Raw genomic sequence first — 16,174 nt, 5'->3', positions numbered from 1 at the left:
GAAGCAGGTATCTATTATCAGTTTAATAATTATTTTAGCCAAATATCTTAGCCAAATACGCGCAGGTCCAAATTTGCAGCAATCTTCGTTGTTTTTCTTGCAGAATTTAAACAGTATTATTAAGGAGTGTACTAATCGCCATTGATTAAGATGATAAATTACTGTAATGTTTTAGGTTTTTGTGTAATACACATGGTGATGGGAGTGATTTGTCATTTATTTCTGTTTTGTTTATTTACTTATTTGTGTACCTACCCCTGGCTTGGTTGTTCTGTGTCAGTATTCTTGTATTACTTTTATTCATCTGTTGCTTTTCCTCCAAAACGATTTATAATATTATGCAGCTTACACTTATTTACCCATTTATACAGCTGGGTAATTTTACTGGAGCAATTTAGGGTAAGTACCTTGCTCAAGGGTATTAGATCCAGAGGAGAGACTTGAATCTGCAACCTACGGGACCAAAGGCAGTAAGTAACTCTAACCACTACACTACCAGCTCTCTTAGTTGTATTGTGAGTTACTGAATTTTTCATCCAAAAAATAAATAAATGAATATATAAATACATACTATAAAAAACTGCAGATGTTCAAGATGTTTGTTTCTTTTGTCAGAAAAGTGAAGAAACTTTTGTTCACACAATTATTTTACAGTATTTTTAAATATGTTAGGTTCAGTTATTCATTTTTCCTCAGTGTATTATGAAAAAGCAGCACATGCCTTGAATATGTTGTGGATTTTCTAATTGTATATGCCAAATACTGCATAAATAAAGAAAAATTCTGCAATTGTACACATTGAATATTTTTGGATACTTTTTTCTGTTTGCTTACTTATTTATATATATTTATATATTCTTCGAGGGATTCTAATTCATATGTTGCGAAATATACCTTCTTGTGATAAGTGTGTTTACATGTATTAATTTAGCTGACACCTTTCTCCAAAGCAACTCACACTGTAAAGCTGCCTTTAGCTATTTACCCATTTATACAGCAGTGTAGTTTTTACTGTGTCAATTCAGGGTAAGTACCTTGCTCAAGGGCACTGCAGCAGTAGGTGGGATTCAAACCAGCGACCTTCAGATCCAAAGGCAACAGCAGCTCTAACCACTGCCCTTTACCTTCTGCTGACTGAGGGATGAAACAGAAACAGGACCTACAAGTAGTGTCCTGTCCCAAGGTTTCTTACCTCGTTTTCCGAATTACCGTGCAGCCACAGCGCGCACAGGATGCACGAAACACAATCGGCCGCAAAAACGTTCAGTCAGCCGACATAAATATCAGCTTGTTTGCCCGAATTACTGGGATTTGCAAGGCTTGCTGTTGAAGGACTGCTCTCACAACCTTCAGATCCCCAATTCCAGACACAGTCAGGCTGCTCTTCACAACCCGTCTGGACACACAGGACCACATCGACGTCCTGTCACTTGAGGGGTAACCCTGTGAGGCGCTTCAGCGTTAACTCATCATTCACTGGACCTTTTACAGTCCTGGGTCTTCTGCTCAAGTGTGTGTGTAACCTTTTAAATGTATACCTCTTATTTTGTTCTCTCGTCCAGGGCTGACCGCATACTTCGTAAAAACTTGACATCATTAAGACAATGTTTAAGGAAGTGATGCTCTTCTTGGTGTAAACTTGCAGCTTCTTTCAAATGCATCAGTTTTTATCTCTTCTGTGTTAAGCTAACACCCTTTGAGCTATCGAAGTAACCACTTCCAGTTGCTAATTAAAAACATGCTAAAGGAACTACAGAAAGTGTAGATAAACTACTGCGCAAAACATTTTCTTAGGAACTGTACGTGAGAACAGTATTTTTATCTATTTACTTTTTGATATTAATGTCAATGCTCATGTTCTTCAGGGAGCTTCCGGAGGAAGCGAGAAAAACCACTGGCTTTACTCGCTTCTAGTTTTCCGTGGCAGTTCTAAGTAACGCTTTGGTCACGCCAAAAATATTAGCAGTAAAAAAAAATGAAGAAATCCGATCCAGCAGTCGACTTCCTTTGGAAGGACGGGACTTTGGGTCCCTCAAACTAAAGGCCTCTTAGTGCTGATCTTAGGGTTCATGTGCTCTCTTACAATGATCCAGTATTTATGTAAATGTGCAATTTCTTAAGCGCGTAAAACTGTGATCACTGCTGCGCTTTTCGTTTCCGTGTGCTTTACGCTGGTATGTGGTCATGGGTGTGTGTCACACAACCTGCTCACACACACCCTTGACCTTTGGTCTCACGCACTCCCTGTGTACAAGATGGAAGTGCTCATGCACAGAGAGAGAGAGCAAGAGAGAGTAAGATGTGAAAAGGGGGGTGGCGATAGGGAGAGAGAGGGAGAGATGTGCAAGGGGGGATGGAGATAGGGAGAGGGGGAGAGAGAGAGAGAAAGAGAGAGTGTAAGATGTGGGGGGGGTGATAGGGAGAGAGAGAGAGAGAGAGAGAGAGAGAGTAAGATGTGGAAGGGGGGGTGGAGATAGGGACAGAGTGAGAGAGATGTGCAGGGGGGGCTGGGGGGGGTGGATAGGGAGAGAGAGAGAGTGAGAGAGACAGTAAGATGTGGGGGGGGTGATAGGGAGAGAGAGAGAGTGAGAGTAAGATGTGGAAAGAGGGGGGTGGAGATAGGGAAAGAGAGAGAGAGATGTGCAAGGGGGGGTGGACAGGGAGAGAGAGAGAGAAAGAGAAAGAGTGGCGCGCTGTGTCACTCGGGTTTCGCGCTGCCGGGGGGAAGAGCCGCACGCACTTGGCGCACTCCTTTTCTCAGAGTGGAAAAGGGCCATCACTGCGAACAAGGGAAATGGAGATAGAAAAGGAGATGAAGAAGGTAGGTGTCTCACGTTAAAGGACGGGCCACGTGCGACGGCGCAGGTTGGAAAGGTGAACCGCTGCGCGCGGTAAACTACACACTACAGTTCGGTACTAGTAGAATAGAGTAGAATAGAGTGTGTCTGACACTGAGTTTTGCAGACGTCTGAGACGATGCTGGTCTAATGGTGATAAGGGTTCATTTTAAATGTTGTACTTTATTATGAAAAGAGCGGCAAAAATAATAATGATCGATAAAGGCGTGGCTCTCCACTGCGGCGTGTCGGGTGTGTGCGGCTTTCAGACGTGCGCGCGTGGGCTTGTCACTTACCCTGCGTGTACCCGGGGAAATTAGTAAAAGACAAAGGCGGAGGTCGAAAGTGATGCACCTGTGAATTTGCAGGTGCAGCGATACCTTTGTGTAATATTGGCGTCGTACGGTACGGCCATCCATCGTGTGTCACCTCGCTTTACCACCTCTGTGGAGTTGAATTGTTACAGTGTTACGCACATAATTCTGAATTTTGCTCTCTTCTTGTTCGTGCACCCCCAAGCAGGCGGACCCACCACTGACCCTCAGTGCTCCCCGCTCCACGAAGCCGGGTTCGACAATGTGGCGCCGAGCAGCCAATCGCTGCGCTGAATCGGCACCTATCCGATCCATCGGAGCCAGAACTCTTTGGCCCAATTAAAGCGGCTTCCCCGATTATGCTGGTTCTCGCTTAAGCACTGGACAAAGAGAAAAGAGAAAGTGAAAATGTACCAGTGAGAGAAAGAAATTAATGCTGGCTGCGAGTTTCTTGTTCGCCCTGCTGCTGCTGAGTCTGCGCGAGCCGCGCGTGGCGGCCGGCGGCCGGCGTCCGGCGTCCGGCGCCCCCTGGCTTATTTTTGCTGGGTGGATCGGGTTAGGTAGATCTGTTGTTAGCTAGTGATAAATCTAGGCTCTAAAATGTACACAGTCAACATCAAAAGTGAAAGCAATATATCAAAAACGGCGACGCTGGTCTGTCCGTGTGAGCGCACCTCACGTGCAGCGACTTCGCGCGCTCCGTCCGTCACTCGCTCGCTGTCACCAATCGGCCGCACCGTCAGCGTGTGTCCCACATCAGCGAAGAAAATTTGCCACATTGACATTCTCCACACACTGGTTGTTGTAACCCATAAATCTTTCTTCTCTAACGTAACGCACAGTGGGAAGCGGCCTTTAAATTCCTTATGTGAAATTTCACACACACGGCTTGTCCCAAGTGGGGTCGCGGCAAGCTGGAGCCTAACACGGCCAAATAGGGCGCAAGGCTGGGGGGGGAGGGGACACACCCAGGATGGGACGCCAGTCTGTGGCAAGGCACCCCAAACAGGACTCGAACCCCAGACCCACCAGAGAGCAGAAGCAGGCCAAACCTGCTGCACTACCACACCCCCTGCGCAGTGTGAACTTTTATTATTATTATTATTATTATTATTATTAGTAGTAGTAGTAGTAGTAGTAGTAGTAGTAGTAGTAGTAGTACATAAGAGATGTTAAAAAACAAGTGTCACATGCCATGAAAAACAAGTAAAATAAAAGACACAAAGTCCTTCGTAATGATATTGTCTTTCAAGAGAATTCTATGCATTTTGTCAGTTCATGTCTTAATACGGCAGGCTTGGCTGCTCTCTGGCGGGTCTGGGGTTCGAGTCCCATTTGGGGTGCCTTGTGAGGGCCTGATGTCCCGTCCTGGGTGTGTCCCCTCCCCCTCCAGCCTTGCGCCCTATGTTGCCGGGTTAGGCTCCAGCTCAGTTTCAGTCAGTGTGTGTGTGTGTGTGTGTGTGTGTGTGTGTGTGTGTGTGTGTGTGAGAGAGTCTTAATACAGAAGCAGCTTTCTTTAGGACATGTGCAGGAGAAGCCATGCCCTTGAATCAAAGCTTTTTTCTTGTTTACGGAACAGATGCAAACGTTAAGATCATGAAACTCATGGACTAGACTTGTCTCAAATGCTGATTCTGCTCTTCAGAACATCTTCTGCCACATAAAAAGTTGGTTCACCAAGCCTTTACCCTGCACTAATTCCACATGAATCCTGTGAGGTAAATCAAAAGCTGTCTTAATTGGTGCCGTGCTGTGAGCGAGGCCACGAACAATGGATGTGGCAGTCCCTAGGAGGTATTGTGATTTTTAGCCTTTCCTGATACTAATTGGATGAGATCAACACACTGGGTTGGATGAGCCGAAAGTAAAAGGCAGTTTGCTGCTAAAGCCCATGAGCTGCGTTGCTGCTGTTGGCTGAGTGATCAATGGTCCCTATCCCAGTATTTGCCACGCAGACGGACACTTTAACGCGTAAAACATGCGTCATGAATGCGAGGGCTGCCTGTTTGCTCTTGGTGGAGACGTGGCTGTTAACAACCTGAGGTTCATTCACTCATGTGTGGAGTTTCTGAACGCCAGTGTTGGAACACTTTTCACCGTATTTACTTTCACTATTATGGGGTGACATTGACAGTCTGACATTCTAGAAATAATCCTTCACATAATAGATTAAGCTTTAAGGAATTAATGTACATTTTCACTTTCTTTCAAATCAAAGGGACAGTGTAAAAATTATTTCATGGTAATTCCTGGTAGAGAGTTCAAGTTAAGCCTTGTGAGCCTTGTGAAGTCTTTTTACAGCATCTGGCTCCAAACACTTCTTCAACAGTCTGGCCCAAACCAGTCTCCCAGATAACGCACACATATGCTGCGGTCGTGCTGCAGTTGTGCTGCGGTCGTCTGGGGTTCTGCAGCCATCTTGCAGTGGGAGTTCGCCATGGACAGTACTGAATGGGCGCTTTGCAGGAGTTCTTCAGCACAGGCATGGATGCACACTCAAAAAGAGCTGCTGGAAGAATTGGTCCACGGGAGATCGTACTGGTTTCCATGGCGATGAGCAAATCTAGCCCCGAATGTACGGCACCTGTAGTGTTTTACAAAAAGCGCTGAAACTTGTGCTGCACTAAATCAGTTCTGACTTAATTGAATTAATTAAATGTAAGGGAGTTAATGTGAGCTTGCAGGAGTAAAGGGTATGCTTTCCCGCAGTCCATGGTGAACCCTATCAAAAAGAATGCTCTGCATGCCTGTAAAAGAAATATGGTTTACATGTTTCAGAGAGGAAAAAAAAGAGTACAACGTTTACTGAGCAGGTTTGATGTTTACATACACTGTGATTTACTCTGGAATGTTTTGGGTTTTTCCTTCTCAGGTCACCCTGGGTCACGAGATTGGTGCTGGGGCCCCGTGTCTGAAGTGTCAGGAGAAGTGTGAAGGGTTCGAGCTGCACTTCTGGAGGTATAGTGGCACCTTTGTGGTTTTAGAGCGAGGTCTACATGTGTGTTGGGAAACACGTCCCTTTCAAGGCTGAAATCTCTCCAAATCATTCAAAGGCTTTCAGTTCACCTTTTATTCTCAACTAACAGAGCAAGAGCAGTAACGTCCATCCACACTGCTCTCGTATTGTGATTTCCTCTACAATTACTCACACTTGGCTAATTTTATTGTAACAAGAGTAATAGTTGCTGCTTTGCCTTCCAAGGCTGGCCCATATGGCCCATGTTGACCCTGCACTGGCTTTAGGGCTTTAATGAGTCGTAGCGAAGAATGTGAAGAGTCCCTCATTGTGCGATCTGTGAATACGGCACTTTGGCAGTGTTGTTGGATAAACACCGGCACACAGGGACACTGCCATTGTCTTCGTTGTCCCCTCGTTTTGAGCACATATAGAAGCTCAGAATAGAACTCTCTTCATTGTCCCCTTAAACTCTTTGTAAAGTCCTTTCACAGATAGAAGGAACATGCCCACATTTTCCAACTCGCATCTGAGTTCTCCTCTAGCAGAAACATTAAATGTTGGTCTTAAACATAACCTTAATCCAGCACTTGGATGGATGGATGGATGGATGGATGGACGGATGGAACATTATTAATCCCACAGATAAATTCTGATTGCAGCAGGATATGATGTATGATAAAGCGCTCCCACGTATCTCCTCTACTTATTTCTCTGCACTGGCTTCCTATAGCTGTCAAACTCAAATTCAAAACCTGGTTACTGTGTACAAATGCATCAACAGAGCTGCTCCCAGCTATTTACAAGACTTGATCTACCGGTACACCCCAGCCAGGCCCCTTCGCTAATCTACTACTACTCGCTTGGTGGTCCTGCGCACAAAAGGCAAAGCTCAGAGGTTCTCGGTTCTGGGTCCGTTGTGGTGGAATGACCTTCCCCTGTCACTCAGAACTGCGGAAACTCTGTCTACTTTCAAGAAGGGTCTGAAAACTCACCTTTTCCAGATCCACTTTAGCCAAGATCTCTCCAGCTCATCTATGGTATAACTGTTCACGCATCATAACTCCAGAAGCATCCCCAGATACAACCTTTATTCAGCCATTACTCTGGTATTGTACTGCTCATTTGTGTATCTTGTAATACATACACACACACACACTTTTGGAACCGCTTGTCCCATACGGGGTCACGGGGAATCGGAGCCTACCCGGTAACACAGGGCGTAAGGCCAGAAGGGGAGGGGACACACCCAGGACGGGACGCCAGTCCCTCGCAAGGCACCCCAAGCGGGACTCGAACCCCAGACTCACCCAAAAGCAGGACCCGGTCCAACCCACTGCGCCACCGCGCCCCCCATTATCTTATAATATTTAATTTAAAAAAAAAAAATAAATAAATAAATAAAAGATTTAAAAAATTGGTGTTGGTATCAGGGTTTGTATATTCTGCATCTTATGCACCTACTTGATGATGAACGATGAACCTCGGTGCACCAAGTGCTAGGGAACAAACTAGGTTTGCTTGAGACTTTCATGTCTGCAGCTATGTCTCCTTCTCTCAATGTAATGCATAAATTGTACTTTTCCTGAGAGGTACATCGCTTTGGACAAAAGCGTCTGCTAAATGAATAAATGTAAATGATATTTCGTACCTGTATGAATTTGAGTGAGAAAAGGGAGCATATTCAGTGACGCTGCAGTTAAGTTTAACTTAGATGTTGCCTGGTTGGTGTGGGGCATTTTCTTGAAAAATGTCACAATTGAGAATGTAATCTTTTTCGTCTACATAAAGTACATCTCAGTGTAGGAGATATACTTTATGTAAATGAAATTCCCACAGAGCCCATATAGTCATAATAAGGTGTTCTAGATGTAAAAGAATTTTTAATGATTTTCTCTTCACAAACTAAATTGAATTATATTGAAATGTATGTGGGGGAGACGGGGGTGCGGTGGCACAGTAGATTGGACCGGGTTATGCTCTCTGGTGGGTCTGGGGTTCAAGTCCCGCTGGGGGTGCCTTGCGATGGACTGGCATCCCGTCCTGGGTGTGTCCCCTCCCCCTCCGGCCTTACGCCCTGTGTTGCCGGGTTAGGCTCCGGTTCCCCGCGACCCCGTATGGGACAAGTGGTTCCGAAAATGTGTGTGTGTGTGTGTGTGTGTGTGTGTGTGTGTGTGTGTGTGTGTGTGTGTGTGTGTGTGTGTGTGTGTGAAATGTATGTCCTGTTCTGGGTGTGACCCCTCTCGGGACAAGCGGTTTCAGCACGTGTGTGAAATGTACATTAATATGAGAACAGCTGATACTAAGCTCCAATTATTATGCAAGCCTGTGCGGGGTAGGTGTGGGGACAGTTGGTAGTGTAGTAATAAGATCTGCTGCCTTAGGCTCCAAAGGACACAGGATCAAATCCCACCTCCTTTCGTACCCTTGAACAAGGTACTTACCCTAAAGTGCGCTAGAAAAATTACCCAGCTGAATATATGCTAAGTCAGTGTAGGAAGCTTAACATTGTAAGTCACTTTGGAGAAAAGTAAATGGGATATCAAAATTCCAAAATGGTTTGCAGGTAAAAGCCTGCAGTAACGCAGTAATCTCAGCACCAGCGGATGCCAGGGTCCTCTCCTTCTTTGCAGGAAGATCTGCCGGAACTGTAAATGTGGCCTGGAGGACCACGACGTGCAGCTGACCTCCGAGGAGAGCCGGAAGGTGGGCCGGCTCTTCGAGGACACCAAGTACACAAGTCTCCTGGGCAAGCTGAAGAAAGACGGCGTGCCCACCTACCGCGGCAACATGGTCACTGTCACCAGCGTGGCTCCAGCCAAGAAGGATGTGGGGGTCAAGTCGGTCACCTACGAGTGGGCACCGCCGGTGTCTAACCAGAGCCTGGTGAGAAGCTCGTCTCCTGTCCCTGAGCAAGAGACATTTTGACAACGTTGGACCTTTACAGGTTTTGGATTCAGGACTAAGCCATTGACACCCTAGAGTTTTGCTTCTTGATCACGTAAATCTCATGTCTAATTTTAGTCACCATCAGTTGCTCAAAAAGAAGAATGAGCTTTAATATGCAACCACAGGAAGGTCAGCACACCCACTGCGTGCCTTAACTACCGCGGTTCTCCCCCATGCAGGCAGTGCGCTACATCGAGATGCTGCCCAAGGAAAAGCAGCCAGTCGCGGGAACTGAGGGGGCCACCTACCGCAAGCGGCAGCTGGCCAAGCAGCTCCCCGAGCACGACCAGGACCCGTCCAAGTGCCACGAGCTGTCGCCTGCCGAGGTCAAGCAGATGCGGCAGTATGTGAAGAAGTACAAGGAGGAGGCCCTGGGGGTGGGAGACGTGAAGCTTCCTGAAGAGGTGATGAGTCAGGCTCAAGCTGGGGGGATGGGCGGCCCGGGAGCAGGAGAAAGGGCAAGCGCAGTGGTGGTGCCTACGGTCGGAACCGCCGGGGGTCCAGCGGCACCAGGGGCTCAGAGCACTCCGGCAGATGGACCAACCTATGTGAGTGTGTTTACAAGCTTTATAACGTTATGTTCCTGAAGTTTACTCGAGGGATCAATACTGTATGAGAAATGGAAATGCCTAACTTTGCACTTTTACTATTATAATATGCCCTTCCCATATATAAAGGGGCCTTGTACAGTGAAAAGCCAGCAGAGCTTAGGAAAATATATACCGTGTGTGTATGTATTTATGTGTGTGTCCGTATATATGTGTGTCTACATGTAGACTAATATATATATATATCTATATAGAGGGGGCGCAGTGGGTTGGGTTGTATCAATATAGTATATACACACACACACACTTTCTAAACCGCTTGTCCCATACGGGGTCGCGGGGAACCGGAGCCTACCCAGCAACACAGGGCATAAGGCCAGAGGGGGAGGGGACACACCCAGGATGGGACGCCAGTCCATGGCAAGGCACCCCAAGCGGGACTCGAACCCCAGACCCACCGGAGAGCAGGACCCAGTCCAACCCACTGCGCCACCCTATATTGATACAGCTTGGGGGGGGGGGGGAGAGAAATATGTATACTGTCATGGTTGCGGACGGGAGGTAGGGTTTGGACCCAAGTGCAGGTGCTGTTGTGCCGAAACACGGGAGCAATCAAAGACGGAGGTCACACATTTCGAAAAATGCTTTAGTTAATTTAAATTCCTAGATGGCACTAGCACTTTTTCATCTGGGATCCAACTATATTTTTCTTAAGAAATGTTAGCAAAGTGACCCCCTGATAATAGCAATTTGTTGAATGACTTTACCCCATTATGCGAGGCTTGGGTGTATCTGATTTATTGATTTGTATGTAATGCACTTGTCAACCGTAAGAGGGCGCCATCGAATCACATCTACGTGTTCATAACGACAGTGCCCCTCTCGCCCGCCTCAGTGTATCTGCTGTTGCCCCACAGTCGTGCCACCGCTGCCAGCAGCCGATGGAGCGCGGGGATCCAGCCGTGTACGCGGAGCGCGCCGGCTACGACAGCCTGTGGCACCCGGCCTGCTTCGTGTGCTGCGTCTGCTCCGAGTTGCTGGTCGACATGATCTACTTCTGGAAGAAGGGCCAGCCGTACTGCGGGCGCCACTACGGGGAGAGCGAGAAGCCGCGCTGCAGCGGCTGCGATGAGGTTCGGCTCCTGGCAGGAATGGGGCGCGAGCACGTGTTACGGGGCAAGAGGCGAGCCCTCGTGCCCCTATTGCCTCTGCACAGGGGCACCGGGAGCGGCAAGGGCCCCCACTGGAGCAGCACCGCCCACTTATTCAGTGCCCATGTGCAGACTGCACTGTCATGCCAAATGTGAGACACCGGAGCAGCTTCCGCCCCCTACTTACAAACCGCACCGGGACCGAGAGTTGGTTCGTTACCCAAGTTTGTACGTCGCATTCGAACTGGGTCTGTTAAATGAATAAAAGTAAATACATAAATGTTCTGTTAATGTGAAGTGCCCAGATAGTCTCAGTTGGTGTCAGTCAGGAAGCCCAAGAGAGAAACAGACCAGGCTTAAGTTAGTGCTCACCTGGGGCTCCCTCATCCCTTATTTTACCCACATATCACAGGAAATTCACTAATTCCCAATACTGTCATGATAATAAGAAGTACAAGAATGATAGTTTGAGAAGTAAGAAACAGCATAAGTTGTGCATTATTTACCTTGAAATGCAGAGAGCTGTGCACCATCTTGAAGCTGAAAGTATTACGTGGAGGTGGATGATGACAATCGGTCGATGTGGATGGTTGAGGATCATCTACAGATTGTTCACCTTTCGTTTGCTCCTTTTATACCTCCTGCACCGTGGGTGCTGGCAGACGCTTCGGACGATGCTTTACGTGCAGTTCGGAGCGCTGTGCCAACGCCCTTATTACAATGAAAAGATACAACGGCATGTACTGCTGGGTACAGTTTGTAGTAAGGGTTCGTAACAGCGGAGCGTTTGTTACTCTGGAGTTTGTAAGTGGGGGACCGGCTGTAATTATTGTTCCACGCACCAGTTCAGCAACGTGTTCGATTCCATGCTGCACGGCGCAGCTCAGAGCCGTTATGTAGGACCAATGAAGTGCAACCCCCTGACAGCCTGTGTGTGTGTGTGTGTGTGTTCCCGGTGCGATGTCCCTGCAGCTCATCTTCAGCAGTGAGTACACGCAGGCCGAGGGCCTCGACTGGCACCTCAAGCACTTCTGCTGCTTCGACTGCGACCGCGTGCTGGCCGGCGAGACCTACGTCATGGAGAAGGAGAAGCCCGTGTGCAAGCCCTGCTATATGGAGAACCATGCTGTGGTAACGCGTCCCTCCTCTTGTGTCTCACCTGCAACAACGTGACCTTTTCCATGTGTGTCACCTGCGCCGCGTCCATTGCTATTTGGTCCAGTCACTCCTACGGGGGTCCTTGAGCTATGAGGACCTGGAGCGGCGACGGCCGTCCCGCCGACCCGATTGTATCATTTTCCAGTGCCGGCGTTTGGTCGTAAGGTCTCGCGGCGAGCGCTCCGTGTGCTGTATGATGCCAGCGGCCCGTCGTGTATTTAGTTCTTATTCTCTCAGTCGGTGATTGCGTTTTATTTACAGAATGATTCCGTTCCCGTTACTTTTCATTCAGATGTGACTGTTCTGGTTGTGCAGAAAAGAAAGAGCGAAAGAAAACTAATTTAGTGAAAATATTTGTGCAGCAAGGGGGCGTGGTGGTGCAGTGGGTTGGACCGGGTCCTGCTTTCTGGTGGGTCTGGGGTTCGAGTCCCGCTTGGGGTGCCTTGTGACAGACTAGTGTCCTGTCCTGGGTGTGTCCCCTCCCCCTCCAGCCTTCCGCTCTGCGTTGCTGGGTTAGGCTCCGGCTCCCCGTGACCCCGTACGGGACAAGCGGTTCAGACAATGTGGGTTCAGGATCGATTGTTGGTTGTCTATTCCATCCGCCCCGGGTAAAACTGATGAGCTATATTAGTGATATGTTAACAGGAATAATTTGTGTGAAATCAGTGGAAAAATATGACAAAGCCCTGTTACACAATGTTTAGAACCACACGCTCAGGAGTGTGTGTGTGTGTATTTGTTCTCACTCAAAGCTGCACATACTCTAAAGAGTGACGATAATACCATGGAACGGGTGTCCTGCCCTGCCCGTCCTTCACCCCGTGTGCCCTTTGTCCTCCCCTAGCACTGCGCATCCTGCCAGGAGCCTGTGGACCCCGAGGCCCAGCGCGTCACCTACGGGGGGCACAGTTGGCACGCCGAGCCGCGCTGCTTCCGTTGCTCCTGCTGCTCCAAGTGCCTGGTGGGCGAGCGCTTCATGGCCGTGCAGGACTCGCTCTTCTGCTCCGTCGAGTGCAGGAAGAAGACGACAACAACCTAGGGCGGGGATGGCGGCGCCTCTCCCTTGTGCTGCGGCAAGGGTTCCGTGATGCTGCGGAGGAGACGCGGAGAAGCTCGGTCAGATCCCTCAGCCCTGTGTGCTGCTGCCTGGAGCCCCTGGTGGCTCTGGACAAATGCACGACTTCCTGAAGGCACCTCAGTCGATACACTCGCTTTGTACCTCCAGCAAGATGCAAATCTCAGAATCTCATGCTGCAAGATTCCCGATGAAGGCTCATTCTTTTAAGCTCTGAAGTTTTTTAAAAGAAGTATGTTTCCACAGATTGCACTGCTGATTTCTGGCCTCGCTGAGCCCAAAGCGAGGTGGCGTTCACCTGCCCTCCACCCGTGTGCTGTGAAGGAGCCCCGCGGTGGTGAACGAAGCTCAAACCATGTGCTTTTTCTCCTTCTTCTGGATGTATTAAAAATGCGATCAGTTGTTTCTTTGCCAATGAGTTTTTCTTTATTACCTGAGCTGCACGCATTCTGTACTTTACCATAATAAAGTACTGCAGTACAACAGGGCTTTCCCCGTTGCTCCTTTTTGGGTCGAACACGTCAGTTCACAGTGTGACGTCACGGGCTGTGCACGTCACCTCGTACCTTGACACTGCAGTTCCCCGCAGCCCCATGGCATCAGGTCCATTCCAAACCTTTTCAGCTACTCCCTGTCCATGTGCTTTTCTTCCTAAATTTTTTTTTATATTTTCGGTTCTGAATGATTTTGCAGAAGCAATAAAGTGAAATTGTGTTGGAGTCAGATGACGAGATAAACAAAGGGTTAATTGCAAGTACTTTTCTGGTGGAAAGTGAGACGCCTTTTATTTTACAGCGTGAATCTGCTAGAAACGGCAGTGTGGGTGTAGCGGCGCTCCAGCGGGAGGCGCTCCTCATGTTCCCAAATGGGCTGTATAGGAAGTCCATAGAAACGAAAAGCCCCAGAGCACATCTCGGCGCTCCTGTGTTCGTTGCTCTATGAAGCACCCAAACTGCCTGTTGTCCCACAACGTGCGGTAAAACCAGTCCCGCTTTTCACACTAATTACATCTTTATTTCTTCTTGTCAATATTGACTTAACAAAGCGGCCCGGAATAGTGTGTGGAAGTGGTTGTGTTTGAACATCTGCTGACGGTGGAGCCCAGTGACCCTGTGGGAGCAGCTCCTCTTTTCTTCATAACAAGGGAGACCAGAGACACGTGGGGCTACAGTACATACCGTGGTAGGGCCAACAGGGGGTGCGGTGGTTAGAGCTTGTTCTTCCGGATTTGCACATTCCGGATTTGAATCCCACCTCTTGCCGTAACACCCTAGACTGAGGTTCTTATCATGAACTGATCTAGTAAGACTTAGCCAGTTGTGTACATGGGTAAATCAGTGTAAGGTGCCTTGGATAAAAGCATGAGCTAAGTGAATAAGTACAACGTGAGTGTAGAGCAGTGCTGGGTCTGACGGAGACACGTTGTCAGGGAAACCTGTGGTATTTCTCGAGGTGCCGTGCCAGGCATAGATTGATGTGACCCATTATTTGGGGGGGGTTTGGGTAAACAAGCAGAATGGGTTCCAGACACACACAATCCCTCTCCCACGCCTGGCAAAGAGGCTGCATGGTCCCCAGATTGTCCACACATGATTTATAGTTAGCTCTGACTCTGGACTCGCTCTCAGCCCTGCAGACACTGAGATATGAGTCCATTTCCTGCATTTTCTCAAATTAATATTCAAAATATGAAGGAGTGGAGAAGCATGTTCTGTTAAAAAATTCCTTACTGGTGGTACCCAAGTATGAAACACAGCCAGAGTGGGAGTGTTGACACTTTCTACCGAAACCCCATGGCCCATTGCAAGCAGATTTGGCACATTAGAACGTTGAAGGCTGGTGTCTCATATAAAGTCAGGGGCTGGTAGCATGAGCAGGTGTACACTGGTGAAATCAAATTTCTGCTCCTGGAGCTGCAGTATCACTGTTCGCTGGCTCTGCACCGAGTCCCCTGGTTGCCCTCTGCCACAGCACTGAAGTGTATTGTCCAGCTACAGGAAATGGGGACCACAAAGTCAAATAAAGACTCGTGGGAATAAACAAAGTGAGTTTCGCATAAGATCACGGAGTTTTATTTGTTGAGCACCATAGGGACCGTTGCCGGGGCTATGCTGAGGACAGCAAGTGGCCAAATCTGGAAGATGCTTGTGGCCACACTTTCCCGACATGGTGCAGCACAGATGTCCCAGCAGTGCACTCATGAAGCATTTTCCAGGACAGCTTCTTTACTCTCTCGCAAAATGTAGCAGTAACATCTCAACAGAGATGGACTGATTTCTCCAATGGAAACAAATGGCAGTCTCTCTGGGGCCTGCCGCTGGTGCAAAAGTGAGACCAGTATAGCTGGAGACGTGTCCCTGGGAGGGCCCGGCTACTCAGGGATTCCCCACACTCGCAGGATTGCTGGTTCCACCCCAGATGTCCCACCTATAGGCTCAAACCATAGCCTCCCACTGAATCATCTGCTTCTGGATTTGGACATGGACAAAACAAAAGAGATGGCTGTTGACTTCAGGAGAGCATGGAGCGACCGCTCTCCGCCGCACATCGACGGCTCCTCCGTGGAGACTGTCAAGAGCAACAAATTCCTTGGTGTTCACCAGGCGGAGAACCTCACCTGGTCCGGCAATACCAGCTCCATAGCCAAGAAAGCCCAGCAGCATCTTTACTTTCTGCAAAGGTTGAGAAAGGCCCATCTCCCACTCCCCATCCTCACCACATTCTACAGAGGGACTATCGAGAGCATCCTGAGCAGCTGCATCACTGCCTGGTTTGAAAATTGTACCTTTTTTGGATTGCGAGACCCTGCAGAAGATCTCCCGAGAAGATCATCAGGGTCTTTCTCCCTCCATCACAGACTTTTACAGCACACGGTGCATCCCCAAAGCCACCAGCTTTGCGGATGACCCCACGCAACCCTCACACAAACTCTTCACCCTCCTGCCTTCCAGCAAAAGGTACTGTTCATACCGCAGCATTTGGGTCTTCATGGCCAGACTGTGTAACAGTTTCTTCCCCCAAGCCATCCGACTCCTCACTATCCAGGATTGGACTGACACCAACCCACATACACACACATACACACACATACTCAGTTGAACATCATTCCACTCCCTTGGCAATTTTTTGCACTCTTCTTAAATTGTTGCTGAAACATAACCAGTATGTTTACATTTTCAGCATTTA

General features: G+C 48.3%; 1 protein-coding gene across 1 annotated transcript; it reads left to right on the top strand.

Annotated features, from left to right (window-relative positions):
- Positions 1-2,639: 2,639 nt before the first annotated feature.
- LOC108931455 (testin-like) lies at positions 2,640-13,426 on the top strand. Its single transcript, XM_018747208.2, has 7 exons — positions 2,640-2,821; positions 6,024-6,109; positions 8,741-8,993; positions 9,236-9,604; positions 10,522-10,737; positions 11,728-11,886; positions 12,758-13,426. The coding sequence occupies exons 1-7, from the start codon at positions 2,795-2,797 to the stop codon at positions 12,950-12,952; spliced, it is 1,305 nt and encodes a 434-aa protein (XP_018602724.2). The 5' UTR covers positions 2,640-2,794; the 3' UTR covers positions 12,953-13,426.
- The last annotated feature ends 2,748 nt before the right edge of the window (positions 13,427-16,174 follow it).

The sequence above is a fragment of the Scleropages formosus genome, chromosome 2, assembly GCF_900964775.1.
Source record: "Scleropages formosus chromosome 2, fSclFor1.1, whole genome shotgun sequence".
NCBI classification, from domain to species: Eukaryota; Metazoa; Chordata; class Actinopteri; order Osteoglossiformes; family Osteoglossidae; genus Scleropages; species Scleropages formosus.
This window is presented reverse-complemented; position numbering and strand designations above follow the sequence as displayed.